This window comes from Accipiter gentilis, chromosome 6, assembly GCF_929443795.1.
Source record: "Accipiter gentilis chromosome 6, bAccGen1.1, whole genome shotgun sequence".
In the NCBI taxonomy this organism is placed as follows: Eukaryota; Metazoa; Chordata; class Aves; order Accipitriformes; family Accipitridae; genus Astur; species Astur gentilis.
The window spans coordinates 24,099,319-24,119,702 of NC_064885.1; the positions used below are offsets into that span (position 1 = coordinate 24,099,319).

General features: G+C 36.6%; 1 protein-coding gene across 2 annotated transcripts in view; it reads right to left on the reverse strand.

Moving 5' to 3' along the window:
* The window catches only part of FARSB (phenylalanyl-tRNA synthetase subunit beta), a 41,196-nt gene that overhangs the window by 15,456 nt on the left and 5,356 nt on the right, over positions 1-20,384 (reverse strand). Inside the window, exons 7-16 of one of the 2 annotated variants that reach the window (XM_049803658.1) lie at positions 19,848-19,956; positions 17,401-17,471; positions 16,014-16,075; positions 15,875-15,926; positions 14,299-14,360; positions 13,679-13,886; positions 13,175-13,255; positions 10,129-10,221; positions 7,862-7,979; positions 958-1,110 (exon numbers count right to left, since the gene is read on the reverse strand). In XM_049803658.1, coding sequence (XP_049659615.1) covers positions 958-1,110; positions 7,862-7,979; positions 10,129-10,221; positions 13,175-13,255; positions 13,679-13,886; positions 14,299-14,360; positions 15,875-15,926; positions 16,014-16,075; positions 17,401-17,471; positions 19,848-19,956 — 1,009 coding nt within the window. The remainder of the gene's footprint in view (positions 1-957; positions 1,111-7,861; positions 7,980-10,128; positions 10,222-13,174; positions 13,256-13,678; positions 13,887-14,298; positions 14,361-15,874; positions 15,927-16,013; positions 16,076-17,400; positions 17,472-19,847; positions 19,957-20,384) is intronic. The other variant, XM_049803660.1, reaches the window with a different exon arrangement.

Sequence of the window (20,384 nt, forward strand, 5' to 3'; positions counted from 1 at the left end):
GCTGTCAGGGACTCTCTGTCAGTGCCACTTGTTCCAGTAAGTGCAGAATGGAGGCACTTCTTCAAGCTGAGTCAATCTGAGTCAGTGTCTCATATCTCTGAACACCAATGCATGGCATAAGTAAATCATAGCTGCTATCCCTGCAGTCTTGCTTTTCTATACTGTATTTACTACACTGTTATTTTAGGTAGCATAATAGATTGGATGCTGATGCTTGCTCTCTTGCATCAACCTATGCTGTCTCAATGAAGTAATGGGATCAACTTGCTTGCTTTCTCTCTTACATGAATATGCACATACTCAGAGGAGATTTTGCACTTAAGGATGTTATTTTTAATTCATGTGCAGCTCACCCTGTAAGGAGAATGAAGAGGGCTGTTATACAACTACTTGTCTAAGCAGCAGGTTCAGTATCAAAGACAGCAGGTCTTTGAATAAAAGATATATAAGACATATACATCTTCCTATGACTATGTAAATAAAAGGTATATATGAATAAAAGCTGTATATAAAGCTATAAACTAAAAGATCAGGTGTAAGAAGTTGTCTTTTCCAGGCACTGTTGGCCAAAGAGAATACAGTGGATATCTGGCATACTCATCAATTCAGTGAATTCCTACTTACCCTTGCAATCAGCAGATTAATTCATTATGAACAGTCCATGAAGCTCATGGCATATGCTTTACTATAAGTCTCCTTAAAAAGCTGTCAACTCACAATTTATGTAAAACTACTCAGAATAGCTCACAGAAGGACAGCAATCCCATTTTACAATCAGTGAATGCAGTTAATGCCTTTTCATTGTCATTTCATCATACCGCAGTATGATAGCATATATAATAATATTAATCCTTAGTGCCTACTGCTGAGAACAACCAAAAATTCACCTCAAATTGTAGGAGAACATTTGAGCTCCAGAACAACCTCTGCTGTATGCTGCAGCTCTGTCTTCCTTACCTTCAGTTGCCTTGATTGTGTAGCCATTCTCTTCATTTGGTGGTACTTCAAGAAGCTGCATGACCCTGTCCAGCAAACCATGGATAATCTCAAACCCTGGGCTCTTATTGTAATAAACTGCACAGAAATGCCTGTAGTTTCTTGCACCTACATCTGAAGAAGAAGGAAACAATTATGTTATCTGGGAAACTTTTATCACACTTTCAACCTTGCCTTTTGTAGCAGTTTGCTGCTGCTGTACTACGAGGCACTTGTGGCTGAAAGGAGAAATGAGTATGCAAAATGGCTTCTCTGACACATCTGCCATATAATCTGAGGAAACAATGGGATTTCTTTAACCCACTAGACTCTCACAGTCAGAAATGTAAAGAAAGAAATGTAAAGAAAGAAGGGCCTGTGCCTTGGGCAGGAAACAAGGTTGTTACATACAAGCATCTTCTACACAGTGACAGGTACCAAGCATACAGTTCAGTGTTAAAGAAATTAAAAACAGACTAGCCAAAATGTAAACACACAGTAAGCATCAAGAAACTTGTGATGCTGGTGGGAAAGCTAAATATTTATAGAACTCAGCTGCAGAATAACTACCAGTACAAAACAACTAGCCCACAACTTGAAATGAGTAATAACATTAACATGATGATCTATGAAAAATCTAAATTCACCTGGGTTTCCAAATCACAACTGATGCTTTTCATGATCATCTTGGACATCCCCACAACCAAGTGACTACGAAAAATGTGCTACATTGCACAAACTCAAGACTGTGACACAAGTGTCTCCCACTTTGGACAGTTCCTTAAGTCAAAACCCTGCCTTCTCCCTGCTCTAAGTTCTCTTACATTATTGATTTAATCAAAATATGTTTTTCTTTTTTAAACTTTAAAAATGAGTATGTGGTAGCATGTTGTTATACTTGTACCTGTAGGCTACACCATTGCACTCTCTAGGACTACTGTGGCCTACTTCAAAGCTTTACCAATTATGGGTTTCAACATTTTCACTTTTTGAGAGGAACAATCTAGGAATAGCGTAACAAGTCTATTGTCGCAGCTGCCAATTAGTAGCAGTGAAATTCAAAATACTGATTAATGTGTACTTGTTTATTGCCTTCAGGTCTTTACCTTCTCAAGGTTAAAGTGCAAGCATGTGTTCAGCAAGGCTGGCGTATACAAGGGCAAAGTTTGCTGAAACCAGGGAAGGACTCTTTATGTGACTGTCCTCTTCTTCTAGACATTGACATGCTTTGCCAGCATGTTAAGTATATACATTGCATTTCAGTTTGGACCAGACCTGGACTTCTGAAGGAAATCTCCTGGTCATCCCCACTTACTGTGCTCCTGTTCACACTGTAAAGCAACCCTGCAGCATATAAACCAGACTCCTTTCACCTGCAATTCTGTCAGCGCAGGTGTTCCAGAAGGGCACCTGAATAGCTTCAACCACTCAAGGGCATTCAGCATACATCATCAGACTAGAGCTAGTCAAAAGGACAGCTTACATGCATATAGCATGGACTGCAAGTCATCAGCTGAACTCCTTCTGTACTGCACTGCTTCATAATATTGACACATAGCGCAACAAGTTACAGCCAGATTTTCACGCATAGATTTCTTCCCTTTCTAGAGAGTCCTCTGGCTCCTGTAGTCTCCTAGTTGCTCATGTCTAGATGGACATTCTCATCTTTCTCTTCCACTTAACTGTGGTTAGATATAGGGAGGAAATGTATTTACTGACAGCAATTGAATTCCCTTTAATACAAAAAACCCACAAACAAAAATCCTTCTAACCTATAAATACTTGTAATGTTTGAGGTGAAAGAGGGAGTAAGAACTTCTTCAGTGGTCATCAAGGAATGAAGAAGGAATAAGTAAAAAGAGCAAATCTGTCTGATCTGCAAGTTAAAGTAGGGCAGCACCATGTGACATAGTTGTATGCATAGGGATTTAATATTTCTTTCCAGAAACTACCCAAAAGAAAGGCACATGAAATCAGGTATATGCCAGGGTGAACTAGGTTCTTTACACAGTCAACCTGTGTTCATGCTGAGCATGTCAGGACCTCTGGTCATGAAACATCTCAGCTGGACTTAGTGTCCCCAGGAAAAAAGGCACTGCACTGCATACTGCTCATAGAAAGTGTGGTTAAAGATCCCTATATGGTTAGTGACTTCATGGCAGTTACAGCTGCACCTGTGGTCTGAACTGTACTTCGACATAGTTCTGGATATAAGTATCAGAACTGAGCACCTCAGACCTCAAGAGACAGTTCTTTTCTACAGGCATCAATTGTTTGCTGCTGCATTCAATACAAGAAATAAGGGACATCAAAATAACAGGAGCTAAGCTCAAAACAAGAAAAGGAGGGGATTCTTCAGGCAGCATGGAGTTAAGTAGTGAAACTTCTTCACCACAGGATTTTGTGAATGCTAGAAGTTTACATGGCTCTGAGGACACAGAGGAAGTTCATAGGAGATAAATTTATTACTTCTTACTACAGACAAAGAACCATATTTGAGTTGGGAAATCCCTGAGCTATTCATGGCTGGAGAATAAGGGAGCACTCTGAAAGTATTATATATGTGTCCCCGGTCTTGTGCTTCTCCCTTGTCAACCACTTTCAGCTAGTGTTACAGACAGGTTATTGGGCTAAATGAGCCTTTGGTCTGACCCGCCATGGCTGATCTTTGTGCTTGATGTACAGTGAGCTTAAATACAAGCAGAAACTTTAGCACTCATTGAGTGCTCCCTGAACTGTTAATATCTACCACATAAGAAATTAGAGATTATTTTGAATTAAATTTACATCTTGTTTATTTGCTCCAACTAACCATCTAGTAATAAAATATCTGTCAAAAACTAAATGGGAAAAAATTTACCAAGTGACTAGAAATACATGGATTAAAAAGGACTGCAAAATGCAGGAGCAAGAGCCTACACAAAAGATGAGAGCACAGCCTTTTTGAGCCAAGAGTTATTCAAAACTTCTAGGGCAGCAACTTGGCAATACAGCTGTAAGTTCTTTCATCAGTCACTGAAAGCTGAACTTACTGTGGCAGTTAAGTCTGCATTTGTCACTCAGGATCTTTTTCCTGTCATTGTAATAATTTGCAGGGTTAATTAATGCTGGAGAATCCGATCCTGAAGTTAAAATGGCAACACAGAAAAGTAAAGGCTACAGAGAAAATAGCAATAAATCCAACATCTGATTTCTGGTCTGCGCATGCTGGCTGTTCAGCCCCATCATATCTATCTCTGCTTCCCAGCTCTACTAAGATACTAATCAGTAATACAGTCATGAATGGTGGTTAATTTATTTTCATGTTCTATTGAGCAACAGAAAAGAAGAAAATGTTTTTCCCTTCCCTAAGACAGCACGTTCTTTGGGCTAGACATTCAGTAGAATGATTTCCTTTTTTTTCCGTGAGTCACTATGCTAGCAGAATTTGTGACAACTATCCGAATTTTAATTTCATTATTATTCAGATAATCAATGGTGTCTTCAGATCACTGTTCTTAACTAAACCATGAGAAATAAAACATACAAAACAATTTTTATACCTAGTGTTTTCAACTGTAGAAATCCTTGGTAAAGGAAAGGATGCATTTTCAAGTATTCAAAAAAGCTGTGTTATAGAAGTTACTCCTTTACAAAGTTGTATTACAACACAAGAAGTTCATTCACTATAGGCGACAGGAAGAAAAAAAGAAAGTATTAGGAACTGTAGGCAAAAGCTGGTGGATGTTAGAAATGCTTCAGTTCTTTATAACTCACTTAAGAGATCTCTTGTGTCATGCCATGAAACATTTCTATTTTTTAAATGAGCCTGCCAAATATGTCAACCTAGATTATATATATATGCACACACATATATATTTCCGAGACTTCAAAGCACTTCCTGGGGATGCTGCTGAAAAACGATCCAAAGGATGGGCAGCTGGTTAGGAATATGTGAGCCAAAAGAGTGCAGAGGAAGATAAAACAGTGTTGTATGCTGCCCTCTTCCAGATTAGAGATGCTTCAGAAAAATGACTTGGTGAACTGAAAGGGGGCACCTGCTCATTTAAACTTGTATCTTAGCCTCACAAAAATCCAGAACTATTTTCTGCATATAACCACCACTTTCAGACAGTTTGGGAAAATGCTTCAAATTATGGCAGCAGCTCTACTCACAAATGTGTACATTGTGCTGAAATGTGTGCTACCATAAGTTTGCCAGATTCTCCAAGATAACTGGTCAGAGGTGATTTTCTAATGGATTAATTTATTTTGTTGTGGTAAGGGAGAGAAAGGGTATTCTTCATTAGGACTGGTGGTATAAAGTGATGATTTATATGCTGAACTAGTGTAACTATCCTACCAGAAGTGACTATCTAGTGTTACAAGTTAACCACACAGATGCTGTGTAACATATTCAAAATAAGCACATTTCCTCCTGCCTTGAGAAGAAACTTTTCTGCTCAGATTTGGTTCCATTTATTTGTATTAAATCTGGCACATGTTTTGCTAATTTAGTACATCAAACCTTTCTGCCAGATATGTCTGAAGAAAAATATGTTCAGTTCACCTTGGTAAGCATGAGTTCTGTGTAAGAAGGTATTTTATTAAAACCCAGTGTGTTTGAAAGAGCTAGGTTCATTCACACACGAATGACTACAAGATGCCATTTCAAATACAGTTAATGTCAGTACTCTTTGACCCATACTTTTTAAATTATTAATTGGAAATCCTGCATGCCAAAATCATGAAATAATAAAATTAAATTAGTCAGTCTGATGACATAAGCGTTCTGCAGGAAATCTCATTCCATATGTGAGAGGACAACCCCGCATTTTTCAGTGGTCGCAGAGTTACCAGTTGTTTCTTTCTCCCCGCCCCTTTCAAACTGTTTGTCAGGCAAGTTTAATTTTGAAAATAAATTTGGGAAAGACAGTAGTTGTACTAAACACAACATTAAAAACAATTTCAGATACTGTTTACAGTCTGCAAGTGCTCAACCCATGAGAGGGCTGCCCAAGAGCATAGGGCACAAACCTGCTGCCTCAGAAGTCTTTATTCAGCATTATTTCATCTATTGCAATGATTACTATCAAAATGAAGTACACTACAAAATCAGTCTTTATAAAACTGTTAAGCAGCCATCCACATAAATGCTTTCAAGAGCTACAATTAACACACACAAAATAAAAGTAACAATTTAACTTGCAAATTTTATAAATCAGAATAAACACACTCTTTAGTCCAAGCTAAATAGCCCCACTCTTGGTTCTGAAGAATGCTGATGCTATTCTGCCATCTGTACCATGTTTTTTGCATTCTAGCTAGCTGCATGCCCAACAAGGAATGAGCTGCACCACCAAACTGTCTGTATTTAATAAAAAAAAGTCTACATCGTTTGCTAAAACTGCTTATTTTGCTTGGCAAGGCTTTTTTTCTTTCTTTCTTTTTTTTTTTTTAAAGTAATCTACAAATTAAATTCATCACCAAAGCAATTTACTTGCCATTTTGTTTATGCTTTATATAAACCTTTGTTTTGCAGATCCCAGATACCTTTAAACACAACCACTAAAATCTGAAACCAGATAATGAAACAACAGAACCATTTCTGCTGCTGAATTTAAAGTAATGCCAGCCTTCTTCACTGAGGCAAAACTTCATTCAGAGTTGTAACTCAGTGTATATGCACTTTTCCCAAAAGCTGTAGCTTGTGCGCTCCTTTTCCCCTAATACACCATATAGAAAGAAATTAATCAGTAAATTTAAAAAAAAATAATTGACATTTTAAAATCCATTTTTACAGTTCATTTTACTTTGATACATTTTTCTAGATAAAAAAGATAATTTGAAATTTTGATCCTGTAAAGTGAAATCAGTGCAAAGAGGCCCCGAAACACAGGAAGGATTTCACTGAAGCTTTTGAAAAGTGAACTAGCTGCTTTGGCTGTTTCATGTAAAACAATTTAAGGTCACAGAACAATTCAAAGGCAGCCATGCTTTCTTAGCATAGTTGGATGAAGTGGAAAGATAAGGAAAATCTTTTATAGATGAGAGAGGAAATTTTATACTGTCGAGCTTTTTATTTAAGTATACATTTTTATACACAGACTTGCTCCATTCTTTACCCTGTATCTGTGCTACCAATCTATTTTTTCATATTGGTTGTCAGTTTTCCAGAAGATAATTTTGGAGAACAAATACAAGCAATCCTGTTTAAAGAGGATGGAAAAAATGGAAAACGGATTCATGTTGAGACACACTGACCCCAAAATTTTCCTCTGAATTACAGCTGTCCAGAATAGAATCTGTCTACAAATACAACCTGCTATTCCCAGGGTCAAGACATACTGCTTTTCAGTTGGCACAGCACTGCACATCTTTGAGACTGCAGCATTTTAAGCAGGCTCTAGTACTGTAATAGCAGCATGCCCTCAATATTTACTACTTTCCAAGGTTTGTGCCAATAACATTACCAGCAGGTAGCTTCTCTCATGAGTCACACCCCTGATAAGAATACAAAGGAGCACTACATTAAGAACAAGTAAAAATGGGTGCATCAACATAAGCAATTTAGAGCAGGGTTTTTTGGTGCAAAATTGTCTTGCATGTATCCTTGCAGTCTTGCAGTATTCTTAACAGATTTTAAGGGATATTTAGGTGCCTAAAAATTTTTGCAACGTACCTACTTGCACTTTTGTGAGAGCATTTAAAATGGAACCATATCTCTAGCCACTCTAAAATGTAGCCTCTTATGCCAGTCTCTTAACTCTTGTGCTATACACATAAATAAACCTATGTAGTAAGTAATGATTATTATGTTTTTAAAGAAATACAGATTTACTTACTATTACCATTTTGTATGTAAACATATTTCCATTATCAAAGATTTTGAGGAACCTTCTCTTACCTGTATTAGGATCTTTTACTACAATGTCAGAAATCTCAAAGAGTTTGAGAGGCAAGGGCATCTTTCGGTTAGCAGCAATAGTTTTCAGTAGCCCGGGAAGGAGGGTTGTACGTGCCACCTGCAGGACAGACATGGATGCTGCAAGTGAAATACTTTCCAAAATAGATAATGTTAGGTTTCTTTATTTTTTGTTTTGCTCATTTGTAAAAAGAGTTTAAGAGAGTCAGGTGTAAATACTGCACTTATCTCTTCTGTTTATGCATCTTTGCTTTAGAATTATTAAACTTGAAAATGTACATTCTCTGCATGTTCTTTATACTGCATTTTTGAAAGAGCATATATGTGAGCTTAAGAATAGGTATCGTTTCGCAGATGCTTGAGCTACAGTGCAGGGTAGAAAAACAAATAATATAGAAAGAAGTGCAAAAAAATTCCCATAAATTTAATCTCACTTATGCAAAAGGTATTAAGTGTTATTTTGGAAATATTAAGTGCTATCTGAAATATTATCTTGATAACTCCTGACATCAGTCAATGATATAGGAAGAACCTAAGTAACAGAAACATAAATATTCAGACTGCAGTTGTGGACCACATGAAATACATAGAAAACGTATGCAAAGAACCAAGCAAGAGGCAATCATATTACTGTTCTTACAAATACATTCACATATATTTCCTGTGTTCTCCATTCAAATACCTCCTTAGAAGTGCACCATTTTCATTTTTTTTTTCTAACTGGAAGAGTCTGATTCAGTAAATCTAATGGAAAAGGGATGGGAGTGACTCTCTGCTGCTTGACTGCAGATAAAAAGTTACCATGTGCTCAGCCACAGTTACTTCTTATCATTGGTCATGCAGTGTTTCTGTCTATTTACCTTTTCCTAACCAATAAAGAGTTCCAGCTGCACACTTAGCTGGAATAGGGTCCCTGGCATCATCCTGCCCTCTCCCAGCAGAGAATAGGGGATGGGGAAAAAGCCATCCTGAGAATGCTGTCACAGTTAACATCTAAAGCTGAAAGTTTATAGTGCATCACAAAGAGTAATCCTTCCCAATTTTCAGGGAGGCCTACAGATTTTGAAAGACTGAGGCTATTTTTGCCACAAGGAATGTTCAGCCAATAATATAACAGCTTAGCAGCATTTCTACTGCAAAGGCCTGCAGTCTTTGAAGAACAGGAATCTGAAATTGTACCTGGCTAGAGGGGCTGCAACTTTTTCTTGTTTTGTTCACACTCAGTATTATTTGTTTGTGGTACATTCTGTATTGCTCAGTTGTAATCACCATGCCAAATGATATATATAAACAGGTGATAATAGCCTAAACAGATTACAACAGTGTCTTGCATGACTGTTTATTTATGGTACCAAATAGAACAGAAAATACATGAAGGTAACCCAAAATTCTGTTCTTCAGTCTCAAAGCAGCAGAAGACTGTTTTTAGCATTAGAGATAAGATCCAGAAAGGTATTTTAGATGCTCAGAGAAATCAGACTTACTGAAGAAGACCTTGAGGGGAAAAAACCCAACATATCACAAAACACTAATACCCACAAACTGGTGAAACTTTTCTAAACCTTTCTAAAGTGTGTTTACCTTTGTATTTCTTAGGTTAGAAACAAAAAAGCCTCTAAATTTACCTTCCCTGTAAAGTAAAGAAAGCACCTTTTTAAAAAAACATTCTCTACAAGAAATAAAAAAACTATGGGTATACTTTCAGGTATTTTCAGAACTGCTGACAATACTGTACTTGAGCTCTCACCCTCTGCTCTAGCGAAGATGAAATGAGCTAGAAATGGGTATTAAAATACTTAAAGAGCAAAACAGAATTAAAAAAAAAAAAGGAAGAGTAATAATAGTTAATAATTTTTAAAAAAACATATCCAGAGCTCACAAAGTTTAGAGGTTGCCAGTTCTAGTAGTTCCACTTATATTGAATGGCTTTTCTAAATGCAGAAGTTGATCAATCACCTGGGATTTTCTGTAATAAGACAGCTCAATTTTGCCACTTGCTGTCCTACAGAGCATGGTATTTTACATTATTGAAAAGCTAGTAGTATTTCACACTGAATAAGGTATTTCTCAGTGAAGGAGTAATAGAAGACAACTACCAAGTTTAGCACATAAATCTGCATATCCTCTTCAATGCATGAAAAGTAGCTCTATATTTTATAAATTTTATTTCCTGTTGGTTCCTTTCTCTCCTCTTTAAATATAGAATCTGTGACAATGTTGCTCTCAAAATTTGACCAGAATTATCTCACCTGAAATTCTGCAGTTTTGGGGTTTGCTATGCGCACTGCTTTTGTTGCAGAGATATCCATGCCAAGTTTATCTGCAATGTCTTCTTGAGAACACTGAGAAGAAGAGACAAAAAACCAGCAAGGTCAAGTAGTTAAAAGACAGTAAGCCAATGATAAAATTTGATATCAAGAATGAACAATGCAATTGTAGCAGTTGCTCCAAGGCCCTATAATATTATGCTCTCATGTGCAACACCTACTCATAATAAAAACTAAGCTCCAGTCTTAAGACTAAGTAAGCAAACTGGTTTATCTACAAATGTTAATTACTAACAAAAATAAAGCTAGTTAAAAAAAAAACAAAAAACAAATGTTTGTTTAGGCTTCTGTCATGGATTGCTGTCATCTGTTTTAAAAACAGAGGCTCGCATTCTGCCCCCTGACTTGCAGTGGGTAAAGTATTTTATTCTGAAAACAGCACTTGTAAAGGGACTGGTACCCAAGCTTTCTCACAAAGAAAACAATCCCTTAGGGGCTACTTACAGAAAGTAAAGTACTGTCTATGAAAAACAGGTCGTATGGCCAAGCCTTCAATTTTCACAGCTGCATAAGATTCTCATAGTTCATTGTTGATTTCATTTTTTTTGAGTTGGAGTATTTTTAAAGCCCTTATTCTCAAGGTGTATTTTTAAAGCTGGTCAGTAAAGCAATACACATGCACTTTATCAGGCTCAGATGATGTCTGTGCATATACAGCAACAGATGCTACTGATAAGATCCACACTACAGATTTCCAGAATTTATAGCTTTATTAATGTATTAAAGAAACAAATAGCAGACTGGGCATGTAATTGAGGATTTGCTAGTGTACTGCAGTCTTCCAGAGGTGTTGCCTTTGCGCTGTCAGCACTCCAAAAAGTGTGTTGATGGACCAAATGTGAGGAAAATGAGCAGATGATACCATCTGAAAAAGTGGATTATTGAATAATAATAAAAAAATCTTAAATTAATGCTGACCTTAGGAAGAGAAAACTGTGTTAAAACAGTTAAACACAGTTTAACAGTTAAACTATGGTATGTTACTGTGATTTAACTAAATGCATTTTGGCTACATTGGAGGTCCTCATAGAAAGCAATGTTATTGTGTAAAAGTATAATTTGGGGCTCAAACCAAGAAACAGATTGTATGCACAAATACATAAGCAGCATTTGTCCTGTAACACTAGGCTACAGAATGTTGTAGCCTAAATGGTATTTGTCACAGTCATAGGCCTCACATTGGTCTTTTGATACCGTGTTGGTGACACAGCAGGCTCTGGGTTTCATCATGCCACAGCAGAAATATAAATATGTAATGTGATACCATGATATACTCATGATCTAACAAAATTCTGCTGTTGCAGTTCATAAGGGTCCTCAGTTGTAGTGATGTAACATATTCAATGTTTTTAAGCATATTACCTATACAGTGCTGAAAAAATTGAATTATATTTATTAATGAATAAGGAAAATCTATAAAAGTTTGACCATGTAATACATATTATTTCCCCAACATGGTACTACCACAGGTAGTATGAGTATCTTTGTCAAATACTAGCAAGGCAGGAAGTAATACTAGTTATTGTCCTGGTTACTTAATTGAGTTAATAACAAAATATTAGAACTGGAATATATTTTTCAGGCTTTAGAATTAGTCCAAATTTTGCTTTTGAAGCTCCATGAAATCTGAAGGTGTCAAAATTTTATTCAATCCATTTGGATTACTAACTTTGGTTGCAATAACAGAACTTTCCAAATGCGTGGAAGTGTTTTAGGAGCCTGCATCACTATATCTTAAAATCTTTGTGTAAGTTATCAAAAAATGATCTGTGATCAGATAGCTACCTCTTAAAAGGTTGTGTACTTTCAGGGATGTATACTTCTGGCCATCTAGCAAGTTTTAAGTTCAGGAAAAGGTTGAGAAATTCTGCAGAGGTTTTAATAGAATATGTGATGGTAGCTCCCCATATGCTAAAATGCCCATAAATTACACTTTAAGGCAAAGGCTTTGAGCAGATCTTGCAACAGAAAGGATTTTCTAAAATGTATAGTGTATTTTCAGTAGCTGACTATGCCAATCTCCACATATGGACAGTTACCACATACATTTGGAGGGCACAGGGGTGTACTTAACTTTTTTTTTTTTTTTAATAGTAGTAGATCAGGTTCTCTGATCCAGTTCACAACTATGGCAAAGGGGTATGAACGAGTGGCCATCACAAAGATGGCCTACTAAACATTTTATTTCAACAAAACAACCCTGCTGCAAAATTTCAGTATTAGAAATTATGCCAGCTGTTAGTACTGGAGTGGAACATGCTGCTGCAGAGTCCTAATTCTTGGTAAAAGACTACTGGCATGGCTGTAACAAATAATATGAATAATACCTGAAACCACTAACAATTACTCTTTTTTTATTTGTTCTTCCACGCAAAAAAAAAACCCAAACCAAAACACTTGTGGTGAAATTTACAGAGGAATTTGTGTCCCCTTAGCATGCATTGTAACTTTCATTACAGGTATTCTTAAAATAAACTCTTTGCTGACTGCATAACTACATATCAGCTAATGCAAGGAATCATGAGAAAGTGACATACTAAAAAGAGGTAACAGGGTAATCTCTAAACTGTAGTAATATCCACCAGAAAGTACTAAACCTTTATGTTTGTTTTCCAGATTATCAAACTATGATGAATTTCACATCTGGTGATCAAAATCTCAAGAAAGACTTGCTGTCTTACAATTTCATCCTATCACGTTAAACTAAAAACAGTACTTCAGCAGCTATTTTTGCTTCTATACTTAGAACTATATGCCACATTAACAGTGACTCATTCAATTTCTCTGAGATACAAACTCACAAAATACTATAATTCCAAAGCACTAGCAAACAATCACCTGCCAAAACAGTAACGGATAATACTGGTACATTTATACAACAACATATCCTCAGACCATCCGCTGCAGTTTTGGCTGTATCACTGTTCCAACATGCAACTAAGAAAAATATGAAATCAATATAATATACCAGGGCAAAAGTCAGTGCTTCAGTGAATCCAGCAGCTGCCAAGTCCAGTCTCAGAAGTTCTGTGAGCTTATTGAGGGGGAGCTAAAATGAAACAAATAAGTTTTCAACTTCCATCTAAAAACATTTTTCTATTCTTTCCCAAGGTGATTCTGCCTGTTACATTATGGTGAATTCACTAGGGAGGTACTATGCTTGTGTGCTTAAAATTTTTGAAAGCATCAACCAGTTGCCTTTAGGCTTGCCTGAGGATATGGATCTCCCAATTAGAGATTTAATATGGGCTCCCTACTTAAAACCTGTCTTTTTTCAAGTACCAGCAACCACTGGTCTTCGACTTATTCAAATCAGTGGAGCATCTGTTTTGTATCCTACCCATGGTAAATACTTCTCAAGGCAAAGCATGTCAAAATATTTAATTTCTAGGTTCTGTTTTCCCCAAAGCCCTTCTGGCATGCACTAGTCATTTACCAACAACAGAGCATTTATTTGAAGGGGCAATCTTACTTGATTAGCTATGGTGTACGTTTTCGGAATAGTCATCTGAATGTTGTTATAACCATAAGCGATTGCTGCATCTTCGACGATATCACATGCATGGATAATGTCCGCTCTGGTAGGAGGGATTTCAATCTCTATATTGTTCCCATTCCCTGTGACGTGTGACTTCAAACACATCCTAGTCAGCAGCTTTGCAAGGCTTGATGGAGTTTCACTGAAACAAAACAAGAGAGTAGTAATTTATGGATCTTGCACTATATCGACTGGCTTTTTAAAGTAATCAATGTTTACCCTGCATTGCCGTATATCCTGAAGAATCTCCAAGTGCTTTATGGACTGTACATAGACTTAGTATTCAATCAGAACCAGCTCAGATTCTGACTCTTGAGATGGTAATTTTTCTTTATTTCATAACGGTTGTGTGAGGCCATAAAGAATCATTCATTTTCCTTGAAAACAGAAGTCTTACAGAGTGGATCTAATTAACCAAGATAACTCCTGAATTCTTGATAAATTAAAGAAATAAATATTCACGATGTAAACATTTTTAAAACAATGCAATAATCAATGTTGTCTAGTACGTTTTTCATTATTAATGGAAATTGTTTTCATTTGCAGTAACACACCTGATTCCTATTTTCTTGTTAATGAGCTCAGGTTTCACCTTCTCTTTTCGGTAAGCCAGTTCCTAAAAAGAAAGATAAAGCTTTTCAGTGTACAAAATGCCTGCCATTTCTACCTAAGAGGATTCAATTTTGACATCTTAGTAATCTAGCTTCTTCTAATTACAATACTGAAATGACATCCACAGAAGACAACTGTGGAGTATTAGGCTAAACTTAAAATATTAAGGTAACAGGATTCTTGAAAACATATTATAGCATGTGATGCAAAAGCTGTTCTTGGTTAGAAGGCTGAATGCAGCATGAAATCCCTGTTATGGAAACTTCTGATAATTTCTGATACATGCAAGTAACAGAGTTGCTGAAAGTTTCTAGTCACCAGTTCATCCTAAGTCAAAGCCCTAAAGCAGTGAATGGTCATGCATGAGATCTCATGGTCTAGTACAGATCAAATGACTTTCGGGAGGAAAAGAAAACTTTCTGTTTTTGTATTGGCACAGAAATATCTACGGGTATTTTACTTAGAAAGTTTGCAACATATTTAAGAAAGTTATTTTGTATGGATTTACTTAGGTGTTTCTAAACTTCTAGATATACAAATCCTTAAAAACCTTAGCATCTAAAACTTTAGGGACTTTTTGCTCTATTTTATCTAGGGAGCTACGTTGGTTACTGCAGAGATTTGTTTTGTTGGATCTCTCTTCAAGATTCTAGGTCCTTCCTCTGCTAATTAAACCTGACATAGCTAAAAGAAAAAGCTAAAATACACTAGAAAAACTCTCACTAAAATAAGTTTCTTTCCCTCTAAACAGTTTGTACTTGCTTGATACATCTGATTTTATGAACTCAACCAGATCTCTGTTTGTCTTCAGTTACTTTCAGGAAACAGGAAGAATTGCTTTCTTTACACGTATTAAGAGAACAAAAGTAAGACTCCACTACTGCAAAGAAGTCTGCCTGGGACTCTGAATGCAGGCAAACCTGCACTTGAAGTCAACGTCCTGCCTTATAGACCTTTATTTAGTTGGGAGTCTATAAAGTGAGAGACTGAAAAATCCAGTGTTACAAGGTTACTTTAACTGAAGGGCATTAAAGCTTCCAGATCTGATAAGTAAGTTATGCTGAGGCTGATTTCAGTTGTCCACTGGTTTAAGTCTGAAGGACCTCTTCCTGGCATTCATTTTTCCTGATTTGGAACATGCAGGTTTTAAAGGCTTTAGACACAGACTATGACCTTTGATTACAATCTTTACTTGTTCCTGAAAAAGTTCATATCACATGAACTCTAAACCACAATAGTGGTTACCACTCGTAACTCTAAACCCTACCCTTCTTTTTGGAGTATGGGGCTATGACAGTGAGACTGTATTTTAGCCTTATCATAAATTATTTTTTGTGGGGCTAGAGAAAGCCCTGACTCACTAATATACAGATAGTGCCAAGCTGAGCTTTTACACTATGCCTCAGAACCTGTGTATACTGTGTCTGCAGAAAAAGAAGACAATGACACTCTTACCAGACTTTCTGTAAATAAAATCCTTTCCCCAAGGATACTGAGATATCATATCACTATGCTTACCGGATAGATGTGGGTCTTCCCATTAGGATAAACTACTTCTGCTGCTTCAACACTTAGAGAGAAAGAAAAACAGAAGTAAAAATGTTTTTTAACACATGGTATAAATGTAATGTCTCTCTGACTGGAGATTTATACTCACCTGAATGGCTTCTCACAATATTCACTAAACATCGTGACTATAATATCAAGAACAATTTTTGCCTACAAAATAAAGATAATAAGCACATTGAAATCTGTCATCTACTTGTGCTGAAGTAGACAAAATATCTTAACAAAAAAGGGGGAAAAAATCTTGTGTTATAGTCTCTTCATTCTATTCTATTCAGTAACTTAACAACCAAAATCCTTGCCGTCTAGACGACTAGATTTAATTTTAAAAAATGTTTTTCTTCTGCTGCAGAGACATTTATGCAAAAACTTGAAATATTTGGTTTTCAAGGTTCTGAAGCATTGTATATGTTTTCTGAAGATACACAGGGTCTTTATTACCAGTTGGAACTGGGTCTTCCCAACCTTCAGTCTAATTAGTCATTTCACTGAAGTTCAAGTGAAAATGTACAGGCTGAAGGACAGTGCATTGTTTAGTAATACATTACCAAATAACCTCATCTGCAAAATCTTTTGTTTTACAGTTAATATTTTAAGAGATTAATATAACAGAACATAATCATAAGATTCAGATCAACTTCTTAATCTACAAGGGTCGGGTTTTTGATGCCTCACAGTATAATTTCCTTCATGTAAACAGAACAGCACTGTTTTTATTTTTACTATCAAGGCAAGCAGTAGCAAGAAGCAGTTATTTATTAGTTTGCTTAGAAGCCACTCCCCAATGTGCAAATTTATTTGTGTTGTTAACATGTCATTGTGTAGTAGGGTAAATTAAAAGTGGTTTTGCTCTTTAATTGTCAAGATACACACTTCAGGGAAACTATCAATGAATGCACAACCTATATGTAAGAACAGGCAATTATAACAGCTAGGCTTTCATGCTTTGGCTTTGAGTTACAGAATTTGCATATGGAAAGACTTCAATTTGACAATTATTTGCACAGCATCCCTGCTTGAAAAAGATAACTAAGAAGAAAAAAAGTTGTCTTCATTCCCTCAGCCCAGACTTTAAGTAGGAGACAAAATGATTCTTTACAAAGAGTATTCTGGCAAAATAGGCAGTCTTAGTGAATTTCACTCTCTTTGAAGCCTTTCAGATTTAAAAAAAATGCTCAACAACAAAAAAGCCCCTAATATGCTTAAATTACTTTCTCGTACAAACTGAACACTTAGTGTCAACGTAAAGACAGAGTAAAACCAAAATCCAATGGAAATACAACACTGTCTATAAAGCAAGCCTAAAACTGTGTTGAGGGAATTCCACATAGCCCTACAACTTATCCTGTCCTATTGAAATGGGAGGTTGGCTCCATAAAGTAAATGTCTGGCTATTGTAGGTCTTTGTACTGGAGCCCTATCACCAAAGGGAAAACAATGATATCACAGCATATCAAAAGCAGGAAAGATTAATTTACCTTTGTAATATCTGTGCCTGTACATTCAACAAACACATTTCTGGTGTTTACACTTATTTTTGTATGATCTCCTAAAACATGTGAAGACAAAAACATGTTAAGAAATGTTGTTATTTTTCTTGCAATGACACTGATACTGACTTCTTTTGTGATTCAGAAAGATCATTGTCATCTTCTGCAGCTTAAAAAGCCACTGTCTACTGCATCAACATTCACAATTCTTACCAGAATAGCAGCTCTTATTATTTTTAAATTTATGAATCAAAAAGAGGAGAAAGACAGACCAGACTCACTGACCAGGTTATGCTTTACATGGAAAGACACAAATCTACAGGTATCTCAGTATCCAGCTGAAGAAGCAAACTAGCAGAATAGTGGCCATCTGCTGGTTGCAAAGTGGTTCTGCACTTCCAGAGCATCTCTCCTGGCTTTAGTAAGACATTTGGATTTGATGTGTGATGTGCCCAAGAAAGCATCCTTGGACAGGAATGTATAAAATGGTTTTTAAAAAGTGATTTAGACCGATTAATATCCATAGCTACTTCTGTGAATAAGCAAGATATCTGGACACCATCTGCTGATACACTATGAGTTTGTCTACATTAGTGACTCAGGTCCTAGTATGTGTTCCATCTAGGCATGAACTTGCTTTGTGTCTGTACTGGGAGTCATGAAGTGTGCACTCAAGCAGGTCACTGATACACTCAAACCTGTTTCTCATCTGGAAGAAGCAAAGTAGAACATACACTTAGGGGCATCACCTGAAGTGTCTCTCTTGCAAATTGGATGCAAAGTACCCCAGTAGTTGGTTCCCTACAAAAGTGGGGTTCTGTTAGTAAGCCACAAGCAATCTAGAGCAGCTGTACAGAAATCTGCCTCGTACTGCCTGTTAGGTATAGATGTGCAGTGCATACCTTGAGTGAATTTCATTGCTGATAACTGTGCAGCACAGACATACACAGTCCTAGAATTGTATGGGAATGTGCCAAATCCAACCTCTTTGTCCTTCTCACCTTTCATTGCACCATTCACTAATGCAGAGGCACCCCACAGGAGGCAAAGGGAACCACACACTTGGATACAAATGGGCATTCTCGCTTCCTTTGTTTGACCCAGAGCGAGTCATTCAGATTCTGTGTTTTAGTTTCCTACCTGAGAAACTAGGTCACAGCTAGACTGAAAGGTCTTAAAGACTGAGGGATGTTGTATGCCCTTCCCTTTGATGCTGTGCTGTACCTCTTTGCAGAAGGAAATGTATTCAGCATTTCTAGACTTACTTCAGAGCAAATATAACCTTTCACTTAAGTGCTGGTAGATAATCCAAAAAAACAATACAGATGTTTACATTTCATTATCTGTTTAAAAAAGTACCTTTACCCCGGAAACTTCTCTCAAATACTGTTCTTTATAATAGAGACAGGTATTAAATATAGCTCAACCTTTTAAATAGATAAAATGTAAACAATATGCAATATTTATACATGGAACACTCCAAAGTTGGAATAAGCCTAACAAAGAAGAATCAGACACAGTGGTTGACACCACCTTCAATTTAGAACAGTTGTTCTTACCAGTCCCTGCCACAGAGTTTGAGCTGCCTTTTAAGATCTGGATTAGCTGTCTAAGATACGGATAAGGTCAATTAGGAAAAATATATCCAAAGAGATTACCCTGCAAATTTTATTGGTCAGTGAAGGGAAAGTTACTGATTCTTGACCTAAATATATAGGTATACTGAAATATCTTTGTTAAAGAAGTAATTCTTGCCATGTCACTAATTGGCTTCAGTAAACATGGTTCTCAAAAGTCACCCATAGTTTCTTTTGCATTCAGAGGAAACCCATGTTAGAAACAATGCAAAAAAGTCTAGACCAATTTACTCTTCTTAAACCATTAAAGTCTTCTGGAATCACTTGTGTGATGGCAAAAGGATCCAAAAGAACTGGTTCACACTGCTGTTAAATACACTGGGCTTAAGACCTAGGTGAAAAGTTCCCTACTGTGACCACATAAAACTGAGTACAAAGCAGACTGTTATCTTACAGCAGTTACCAGTTTACCAAATAATTTCTTACATGCTTATTTTAGCTAAATGTCTGATGAACGATATTTATGTATGCAAACAAAATGCTTTCTTAACAAAGGTTCCTGACACAAAGAACTTGTCTTGAGTTCTAGAAGGTTATGAAAAGCTAAATGCAGAGGCTTGCAGTGGGACTTTTACATCCTCTTGGTGAGGATAAGAAAAGAGGAACACTAGCAGTCTAGGGAGGGAGCAAAAAATTTGGCTGCATTTAAGCTGAAAGAAGGGAAGAAGACTATATGAAATTATAAGTTAAACAATTTTAAGAAAACAGAATAATTCTTATTACACATCAATGTTTCTGTTAGACAATCTGACTAACAAAATAGCAGCGACAGTATAAACTAGTCATAAGTAATCTTACCATTGATGATTGGTGGCATGGACAGAACAACACCGTTGCTGTCATAAATGACAGGATAAAGTGGCTTGTTTTCAATTAGGTGTAAATAGTGCCGAAGGTGGCTGTCAGTCTGGAGAAACAAAGCACAACCTACATTTCACATCAGCTCACTAGTGAACTTCCATAGTGCCATAATCCTTTGCTGAGACATTAACGAGAATTTTGAAAGGGGGGAAGGATTGGACTTAGAGCTAGGTACTTCACTAGCAAAAGCTGTTTGCTCTCAGAAGCAAGAAAACTTTGAAATGAGAGAACTGGATTTTTGGCTTTCTTCAGAAGTGTTAAAAATTATTTCTTTAAGGATTCTCTCAAAGATGCATAGGCCATGCTGTCCAAATAATGCTCTTGTTCATCACAGCAGACCTTTCATAGCCAAACCCACGGGCACACATCCTTAGTTTACAGGAACTTTCCTTAGAAGTGATAAAAATTAGCACTACAATACTTTTAATTATAAATTGCTGAATACTGACACATTTATGCTTAAACTTGATTTAA